Raw genomic sequence first — 10196 nt, forward strand, 5'->3', positions numbered from 1 at the left:
TGCCTTTGTTTTCTCCTCAGTACTGAAGCAGCTTGGCTAGGGCCCTCCTCTGGCCTTCTTAATGACTGGCTGGAGATGTTGGACCCAGAGGTGATCAGCAGCTGCCCTGATCTTCAGCAGAAGCTACTGTTCTCCTGGAACAAAGTAAGAGTTATTGGGTAGAGGAACTACTGTGCTGAAACCACCTTTCTGGGGTAGTGACCTGCACTGGAAACAGGGAAGGGGTAGTTCTGTGTTTTGCCACATGTTGCTATACCAGTTCCAGAGCAGTACAGGCTGACTAGTAGGGGAATTCTGGTGCATCCTTCTCAGTGCAACGCTTATGTTTCATCTTATCTCTATATTTCCTCAGCTGTGCTCTTTTCAGGACTTCAAAGTGCATTACAGATACAACATAGTCCCATAACAGCCAAGCCAGCTGTGTTTTCACTGGTATTTTTGCAGACAGATAAATAGCTTGCCCAGAAGTGCTATGCCGAAGCTAAGAAACGGCTGATGCTGTGTTCTGTTAGAAAGTGCTACAGTTCAAATCCTAAATCCATGTGTTGTATTCTGTGCTGTCTGCCTGCCTGGATCGTCATCCTTCCGTAATATATGTAGTATCTCCTACATCCACCTCACAGCAAGGATCTGTTTATTACATCTCTTCCTTATTTGGTCCTTTCAGGCAGGGTCCCAGGTGCCCTCCTTCCGCCCGTATCTCTTGGCTCTTCTGACTCACCAGTCCAGCTGGACCACGCTGCACCAGTGTATCAGGCTTCTGCTTTGCAGAAACCAGGAGCAAAGGTGAGTCTTGTTTTTCAGGCCTAGCAAGGAGTTTTTTGTTGGGCAACTCGTTGTGTCTAAGAAAAAACAAGCAGAAGCTGAGAACAAGAGCTGCTGCGTTCCATGGTGCATCTGCCAGGAGATGTAACCCAGCCAAAAACAGGCTTTGTGAGAAGGATGCTGATTTCAGTCATGCTGATTTGTGTACCTTGATATAAATATTACCTGCTGTTTGATGGAAGCAGCACATAAAGATTTGGCTGTGTTCAAAACAGGAAGTGCTAATCGCTGGGTAATCCATCTAGCATTGCCCTTGTTGATAATCTTTATGAACATGGGGTTTGCAAGATGGCTTGGATAGCGAACTGACGGCAGTCTCTGTACCTGGGCAGGCTCTGCTGGATCTTTTGGTTGTACTAAACTCCATTACCAGTCTTTTTCTAACCCCCTTCCTGGCATCAGGCTCTCAGGATCTCTGGAGCAGCCCTAGCTCTCAGCTTCTGTACATTGCTCTCAAATACTGAAGTGCCACTGTAGTAGTGTCTTGCTTAAACCTGTTATGCTTATGGACCAGGAAATGCTAACACCTAATAGTAGTAATTCAGGACATGACTAAACTAGCAATACTTCTAAAGCTGGTAGTATTTCAGTTTTCTTATTATTTTATTATGGAACTCGTGTTCACTAACAATTTCATGAATTTCTGCAATCCAGGATAACAGCCAGGATAGGATGTTCTGTACACTGGGACAGTAAGGTCACTGGTCTGATTGTACCAATTGTTTGTGTTGATGACCGACTTCTGACCTTGTGGTGCAAGACTCTGTGTAGCTGCCACACTCTTGCTGAATGCCATTTGTTCAGCTCTATACCCTGTGCTGTGCTTATTGCAACAAATATTTAGTCATAATCTGGGAACAGAACCAAACCCCTTCTTAGGACTTAATGGATCCTATTTTTGCATTTGCAGATGTTTCTTTCTTCACAGTACTCATGATGTTTAGAGACGCTACCATGTGTTTGTGTGCTGCCCAAGGGCTGTGTTGACTCTAATTGCAAATCTGCCTTCTTTTGTCTTCTGGCAGGTTTGACCCAACTGCATCCCTGGATTTCTTGTGGGCCTGTATTCACATTCCTCGGATCTGGCAGGGAAGGGACCAAAGAACTCCTCAGGTAGTCGTTCAGTTCTTCCAAGATTCCTCTCTGGATGGGAGTGAAAGGCAATGCTTTCACAATGCCTTATTTTTCTATGGCCAAGAGGTGGCTGGAGTGACACAGGTGCAGCATGCCAATTTTCCTGCCTGTACCTCAGCTGGTTACTTAGCTGCTCTGCTATGTTACATATTACAGTGGCAATTTTGAGCCCAAAAAGCTGATATGAACACACATAAGTTTGCCCACTTGGCATTTCCTCTGCAGCAATTGCCACAATGTCTCTTAAAGATCTAGGTACAAGGCTACAGTGGTGAGCAAGCTAAAACCCAGTATGGGATGGTTCCCATTTTACAAAGAAAAGGGGATTGCATCTCTTCTCCGCAGAAGAATTTCTTTGGTTTGTTGACTGAATTGTGGTTTCTGACCCATCACACATGCTGGGATGGAAGTAAATGAGCTCAGAAGTAGAGGAGGGGTAAAGAGGTTTCATTTAGGGCTGCTTTCAGAGCTCTAGATATGGGGCAGTTCTTAAGTCTAGTTCTAAGAGACGTTCTATTCCAGTTGGGGAAGGTGTGACTAGAAGGAACTAAGGATCTAGGGATTCAGTGTGGGTTCATTTTCAGTGTTCTCTTGCATTACAGAAGCGCCGTGAGGAATTCGTGCTCCACCTAAAGGCATCAGAATTGATCAGCATGGTGGAGCTGATCCTGGCTGAAGCAGAAACCAGATACCAGAACACTGAAGAGGCCTCCTGCACACTCATCCAGTCTCGACTGCCTTTGTTGCTCAGTTGTTCTCATGGGGACCTTGAGAGCATCAAAAAAGTAACGGAGTATCTGACCAGCTGCATCCAGCAGTGGGGAAGCAGGTGGGGTTGCAAATGGGGAGCACTGTCTGCTGTAATTGTAGTTACTTGGGCATGGGCAGTCAGGTAACAGTGAGACTTGCCAGTGTGTCTTCATTAAGAATATTGTGTTCCAGAGTCTTTATGAAAAGTGCATGCTATCCTCCCAGAGGTTTGGGGTAATAAGTCATCCTTTTAAGTGGGACTTGGACCAGGAAGGTGACTTTAAAAGTGAAGTTTAAGGGCCCTTTTGCTTTTAGGACTTCAGGATGAAATGCTTGCCATGCTTTTTTTTTTTTTTCTTTATTTGGGGCAATGGTTATTTTTAATTACCAGTTCCTAACGTGGGATTTCTTGTCTGCTCATCCCTTGAATCGCTGCTCATAATGCATCCTGCTTCTGACCATTATGATTGCTCTCAAAGCTAAATGGAGGCTAGATTGTTTCCTAACAGCTATGTGAGCACTGTGGGAAGAACAGGAAGTTGGTGTATTTGTGGCAGTGAAACAAACTGACCTAATTCTAATGTCGCTTGTGGTGGTGTTAGAAAAGACACTGAGTAATCTCAGTTGCCATTGCATTGTACTGCCTCCCAGTAGAGACTACGCCAGGGATCTATGGAGGGCAGGTGTGTAGAGAACAGGCTGGCTTGTCTCAGTAGTTGTACTTCTGACTGCTCTTCCAGTTGGGGTGGGGATGACCATAAATATCATGTGGAGGAACTCTTCACTGGAGGTGTAAGCAGAGCTTTCTTGTCCTGTGCCCCTTCATAACTGCAGTTTTCTAACTTCAGATGGCCTAATGATGGATTCCTGTAGGCTGTGGATGGATCCCTGTAGACTGTGAATGATTTGAGTAGTTCAAAAGAAGCAAAGACTGAAAAAAACACTGATTCAGATTAGTGGTGGCTGCTCTCTTATGTGGTCTGCTTACCATATGCAGCAAGGCTGTTACTAATCTGATGGGTCTGGAATGTTTGCTTGTTGAACTAGTGTAGTAACCAGTGGCTGACCTCTCCCTTTTTCCTTCAGCTCTGTGGGAAAATGCTGCCAGGACCTTCTGCTTCAGATATACCTGCAACTACCTGAGCTCCTTGTGCCTATGCCTGAGATGCTTCTCACCAGTGAAGGAGCCAGAGACAGCAGCACTTGCAAGGTAAAGTTAGAGACATAGGAAAGCCCACTTCCCACTGTGTACCCAGAGCGGATGCTACCTTGATGCCCAGACTCGCAAAAGCTTCCTGGGTCACTGGTTTCTTTACCTTGCTCTTCTGTTGCCCCTTCCCTGCCTACACTCTCAGGAGCAGAGAGTTCAGGTGTGGTTTATTTTGCAGTGTCCTTCTATAAAATAGTCTAAGCTCCACAAGCTTCTGTGTGCCACAGGCTTCTGTAAAGCACAAGTCTGCAGGCGTCTGATCCTGCTTTGATGTCTGTAGGGACTGTGGACTTCAGATCTTGTGCCAGCTGGAATGTTGCATCTGCTCGCAGATTCTACCTGAAAATAACTTCTGTTAACCCCTTCTGTAGTTGGAAAGGGATTGGGAAACGCTGCTGAAGAGCGAGGGGCTTGATTGTGCTTTAAACTTCTTAACTGTTTACGTATTACTCTTCTTCTAGCTCGATGCCCTGGTTCACAGATTCATTAACCTCCTTGCAGACACCAGTGACTCCAAGTCATCAGAAAGCCGCGTGTGGGATGCCAATATGGCCTGCAGGAAGCTAGCTGTGGCTCATCCCATCCTACTTCTTAGGTACCACTCTCCCCTTGCACCTTCTGTGTGGCTGGAGTTCATTGAAAAGAATCCACCCTTGTCCTAGAAGGGGAACAAACTTGCAGCAATCGTGATGATTGTGACAGAATCCATGTTTATGTACAAAAGTCAAGAGAAAGGGCAGCAAAGTCATATGTCTTGATAATAAGGCAGCACCTCTTTTGGCTCCGTGTCTGTCTGGAAACAGTCCTTTCGGAATTGGAGACTAGAGACCAGGACATGGGTGGGAAATGGGGCTTGCTGATTCTGTGGATATAGGGATCAAATCCAGAACCCTGGGAGAGGGTAAGGGACACTTCCTTCCAGGAACTAAGGTGTAGCAACATGTAACTCTTTTTAGAAAGAGGCTAGATCTGGATTTTCTTCTGTTTGGTGTTTCAGGCACTTGCCAATGATTGCAGCACTGCTGCATGGCCGTGTTCACCTCAATTTCCAGGAGTTCAGGCAGCAGAACCACTTGACCTTCTTCATCCACGTCCTGGGTATCCTGGAGCTGCTCCAGCCGCAGGTCTTCCAGAACGAGCACCAGGCGGCACTATGGGACTGTCTCCTGTCCTTCATCCGTCTGCTGCTGGTAGGAAAGTCCCTGCTCCCCCTCCATGTGCGGGCTGCCAGCCACTAGATGGAGAAGCTCATGTAACACAGGGCCAGGCCAGCTCTCTCCCATTTGAAGGGAAAACCTTCCTATACCTAAGAACAAAAAAGTGTATTAAGTACCTTGGAGAGCTTAAAGAGGAGGCAGGAGATCAAGAAGCTACTCCCTGGTACCCAGAGGTGCAGGATGGGACAGTGCGTTGCTGCCTTTTTTTTTTAACTCTTGTCTTCTCAATCCTTTCTCAGAACTACAGAAAATCCTCACGGCACCTGGCTGCCTTCATCAGCAAGTTTGTCCAGTTTATCCACAAGTACATCACATGCAATGCCCAGGCAGCTGTGTCCTTCTTGCAGAAGCACTCGGATCCACTCCAGTAAGCTTCCTTACCCCAGTCAGCCCATGGTTAGCTCATGAAGAGCTTGCACAGTCAGGCTGCCATGAGCTAATCAGACAGAAGATAGCAAGAGCAGGTGACAAAATAGCTATTAATTTGGTACTTTTTCACCCTTAGCTCCCTTAAGTCTCTATTGAGATGAGGAGCACATCCCTTTTTATAGGTGAAAACTGAGCCCAAGGAAGTCAGATAATGATTTCAACTCACATAATGGCCTAAACATCCTATCAAGGCGGCGTAGCGCCCTGCAGTCATTTCCAGAGGGCCAGCATGAGGGTCTTTTCCCTGAGCAGTGGCTGCAGGGTCCCACCTGCAGATATGGGGAAAAATGCGTTTGAGTTCCAGTTACAATGAAAGGAAACCCCTTGTTTCTGCTTCTGAGAAGCTATTCATTTTAGTGTACATATATGTGCTGTTATATGTCCTCATGCTGTTACTGCTATTGAAAGCTAAACATGCCATCTCTTCCCCCAGTGACCTATCATCAGACAACAGTGACCTAGCAATGTTGAAATCCCTCCTGGCTGGGCTGAGTCTGCCTAGTAAGAGTGGCATCCTGGACAGGGGCTCTGATGAAGAGAAGGATGGTGAGTCTGGGGGGAAGAATTATTCCAGCTGTTGAACCTGCAGTATGTTTTGGAGCGCAGATGGTTTTATGGGCTGTATGCTGTGCTCCTTCTTGTAACAGCCCAACGAAAGGGTATTTAGAGCAGAGAATGGCACTTGTATACTTAGCAATTTGGAACAAGTATCTGGGATGGGTTAATTGTTTTCCTGTCAGTGGTATCGCTACTGGAGCAGAAGAACAGCTCTTAACAAGGGTGAGTTTCACTGTTGGGGATTTTGCCTTCCTCAGCCACGCTTAAGGATTGACCATTCAGGAGACCCTAAGGGTACATCTGCTTCTCCACTGTTTACAACTTGCATGGTAAAATTATTCAGTATTAAAACAGCTCAGGAAGGTTCCTTCTCTTTGCGTCAGCTGAGGAGTACCAGAAGGTGCAGTAAGGCTAGAGACAGTGTGAGAGCCAGGGATTGTATGACAGTATTGCTGGTCGGCTCATGATACACCACTCTACTGGTAGGGAATACTGGACCTGTCTCCCTGTTAAAACTACATAGGCTGTTAGGAGTGACCTGTTGTACCTCTCTCTCCCAGATGAAGCAGCAGCTGGCTCTCTACCCCTCGTCAGCGTGTCTCTCTTCACTCCTCTCACACCAGCTGAAATGGCCCCATATATGAAGAGGCTCTCTAGAGGCCAAACAGTTGAGGGTAAGTGAGGATCTGCAGAGCTGTACAAAGACACAGGGCAAATGCAGACACAGGACAACCCTGTTATTTATCTGTCAGCTACAGGCTAGTTTCCTGTTTCAGTCTTGTGTTTGGAAGTCTCCAGCAGTTAGGATGTGGTTTTGTTTTGGATGAACTTGTCCATAACCTTCTGTGATTCTGTGACAGAGGCTACCTATGATGCTGTTATCACTTAGCTCAGCAGTGTTGCAACTGCCTCTGCTTTGGGGCTCTTCAAGGATCTTGTAAGTGCTCTGCGAGATAGTATGAGCAATTCAAGGATTGATGCAGTTCATGTCAAGCTCTAGGTCTGGAGTGCTGATAGGAATGCCATTTTTTTTAATGATCTAAAAATACCAAACTGATGAGAAGCAGGATTTTGTTAGAAATCCCCAAATGGCCTTCATGGAAGAAAATCATGTTAACCTGGCATATAGGAACAACACCCTGCTTCTCCAATGGTCTTCTGAAGTCATAGGTGTCCAGTGTTCAGACCTAAGTTGTGGTATTGGGGTGACAGTTTTCCTTCCACACTAGAAATAGGGGGAAGAAATCCTGCCTGGACACTGTTTTTAAACGAGGCTTTCTGTGAAGATCCTTCAGTTACAGAAGAAGGTGTTTTGGAACTGAAACCTCACACCCCACTCCACTCCCTTCTCTGCCTGTGGCATGACAGTGCTTGTCAGGTTGGGATGTGCTGGTCTGGCCCGTGACTTACCTGTTCTCATCCTTTTTGAAGAACTGCCTTTATTACTAGCTCAGTGTGCAGGTGGGAAAACTTGACTGCTTGGGAGATTGGATTTGTAGGGAAAAAGAAAAAGATCCTTTGCTGGATCAGTGAATTTCAGTCACCCCTTTCAACCTGTGTCTTCCACCAGACATCCTGGAGGTGCTGACAGACATTGATGAGATGTCCAGACGGAGGCCAGAAATTCTCTCCTTTTTTGCTGTGAGTATTAGTGTCTCGAACTGCCACTGGAAAGAAGAGATTCTTTTCATGAGAGTCTGTGTTGCACAGCCAGCTTAAGTGCTACATTTCCTCTGCTTTTTGGGTGGTTGTTGCAGCATCTTACGAGAAATTTATCTTCAGTTAGGCCTTCTGACAGCGGGCAGTATTTACTTCCCTACCATCTTCTCTCCATTGCATACCAGGTCTGCCATCATCCACTTTAAATTCTGTTTATGTCAGAGGAAGAATTAACCCTCTGTCCTCTTCCCAGTATTGGGGCAAGGAGAGAGCAGAACAGCTCTGTCAAACACTGGAGCCTAGGGAAAACTCAGCTGTCCCACATGGAATAAGATTACAGAAGGGTGCTTTAAAGTATTCAAAAACAGCATAATCCTTCTTACAGAGAGGGATTTCCTGGCTCAGCCAGTACCTGCTGGATGTGTGTTGGGCTGGATTGGCGCTGGAGGGGTAGTAATGCAAGTCTGAGGAGTTCGTGCTCCCTGTGATCCTTGTGATCCTAATTTGTGCATCTTCTTTCAGACAAACCTACAGAAGCTGATGAGTTCATCAGAGGAGTCCTGCCGAAATCTGGCCTTTAGCCTGGCTTTGCGCTCCATTCAGAACAACCCCAGGTGAGGACCACTGGAACTTAGGCTATCCCGAGTCACTGGTGGGCACTGGCTGCCCATCTTGCATGCCTGCTGATGGTCTGATGGTGATCTGGACTATACTGACACTATGATGTTTTACTGCCAGCATTGCTGCGGACTTCCTTCCTACCTTCATGTACTGCCTTGGCAGCCGAGACTTTGAGGTGGTGCAGACAGCACTGAGGAACTTGCCTGAATACACCCTCCTTTGCCAAGGTAAGTTGATATCTGCTACCTTTGGTGCATGCTTGGCCTCGCAAGGGTCAAAGCTGTGCTCCTGTGCTGGGAACAGCCTCCCTGGGAAGTTGCCAAGGGTCAGTGTTGCCTAGACCAGACCATCAAACGCACAGGTGATCTGTATCAATAGTAGCTTTCATCTGAGCATCACAGGGGGGATTTGTCATAGAGACAAGGGAGGCTTTCTTGAAGTAGATTTGCTTCCTTGTGATTTTCTCTGAGTTGCGATCCCTCACGTGATCGCATACACATGGAGCTATTAGAGGGTGGGTTGTGCCATGTCCTTATGGAAGGAATTCCTCACACAGCTGCAAATGTTCATCCCAGTGTTTGCTGGTGGATTGCTTTTGCTTGCATATTGGAGCTCTTGGGTCAGTCCTCATGCTGTCTTTCCCTTTCACAGAGCACGCAGCAGTGTTACTGCACAGGGCCTTCCTGGTGGGTATGTATGGCCAGATCGACACCAGCTCTCAGATTTCAGAGGCCTTGAAGGTTCTGCACATGGAGGCCATGATATGAACATGTGGTTCTGGGAGCTCCACTTCCAGAGGAATTAATTTAACTGGACTCATCAGCTGCATTGAAGCCCTGTAAGAAGACAGTGTATATCAACCCATGTGCTGGAGGATCAAAGAGGTGATGTAGCAGGCCAGACTGTGCTGGAAAAGGAGAGTGTGCTGACTGAAGATCAGAAGGAGCAATGATTGATCTGTCTGGCTAAGACACCATTAGTGTGGGAGAAAAATCTTCTGAACATTGTGCCAAACAGGGACCACTTCCTTCATGGTGTCTTGGGGCAGTGGCTGTCGGTTTATTGTTTGGGGTTTTTTTCTCTCTCCAAAAGGCAGAGCTGCTGGGAGAGCAGAAGGGAGTGCTGGCCCTTGCACTTAAAGTCTCTGCACTCTCTGTGTTGGAGGGAAGATGCAGATCTGTGCAGGGGGAGAGACCACTGTGTTTTTGGAGGGGGGGGGGGTTGGGGGTTTTGTTTTGTTTTTTAATTAAAATTCTCTTTGTTTCCATTGTGCCTTTCTCTGCTCTGTGCTGCGTTGGGTGTAGCTTGACATTCCTCTCTCCCTGTTCTTCAGCCTCTTGTTATTCTAGACAAAGCATCCCTAGAAGACCTGTCTCTGTGACCAAATGCTGACAGAGCTATCTTGGCCTTTTACAGGATAGGCAGGAAATGGAGGAGGTTTAGAAAGGTCAGTGGGGTGTCACAGATGAGTTTTGTCAGCACCAACTGCTGACAGGACAACTTTTAAGAGGTTTCTTAGAAAACTTTTCTTTAAAAATGAATAAAGCAAACTTCTTGGTACATCTGCAAACATCCCAGTAGCTGGCCACTGTCACAGTGGAGTCTTCAAACAAGCAGCTGGGTTTCCTCTTTGGGATCTGCCAGTTCCTCCCTGTGACTATTCTGACCACTGCTCTCTGGTCCTTGGCTGCTGATAGGGGTGATGACTTATTTGCTAGCTGTCATTTGAGGACAGAAAAGGAGACGTCTTCCTTTCCTCTGCTCCAGAAAAATAACTGCTGCATATGCTCGTT

At 46.6% G+C, this 10196-nt stretch overlaps 1 protein-coding gene across 2 annotated transcripts in view; it reads left to right on the forward strand.

Moving 5' to 3' along the window:
• Positions 1 to 9611, forward strand: part of INTS1 (integrator complex subunit 1) — a 29940-nt gene extending 20329 nt beyond the window's left edge. For both annotated transcript variants that reach the window (XM_075058412.1, XM_075058413.1), the window contains exons 34-47: positions 21 to 144; positions 668 to 786; positions 1851 to 1938; positions 2562 to 2788; positions 3796 to 3919; positions 4381 to 4514; positions 4917 to 5109; positions 5376 to 5503; positions 5999 to 6111; positions 6684 to 6797; positions 7694 to 7764; positions 8305 to 8396; positions 8521 to 8630; positions 9055 to 9611. In XM_075058412.1, the coding sequence (XP_074914513.1) occupies positions 21 to 144; positions 668 to 786; positions 1851 to 1938; positions 2562 to 2788; positions 3796 to 3919; positions 4381 to 4514; positions 4917 to 5109; positions 5376 to 5503; positions 5999 to 6111; positions 6684 to 6797; positions 7694 to 7764; positions 8305 to 8396; positions 8521 to 8630; positions 9055 to 9170 (1753 nt within the window). In that variant the 3' untranslated portion in view covers positions 9171 to 9611. The remainder of the gene's footprint in view (positions 1 to 20; positions 145 to 667; positions 787 to 1850; positions 1939 to 2561; positions 2789 to 3795; positions 3920 to 4380; positions 4515 to 4916; positions 5110 to 5375; positions 5504 to 5998; positions 6112 to 6683; positions 6798 to 7693; positions 7765 to 8304; positions 8397 to 8520; positions 8631 to 9054) is intronic.
• Positions 9612 to 10196: the final 585 nt, after the last annotated feature.

This window comes from Buteo buteo, chromosome 27, assembly GCF_964188355.1.
Source record: "Buteo buteo chromosome 27, bButBut1.hap1.1, whole genome shotgun sequence".
NCBI classification, from domain to species: domain Eukaryota; kingdom Metazoa; phylum Chordata; class Aves; order Accipitriformes; family Accipitridae; genus Buteo; species Buteo buteo.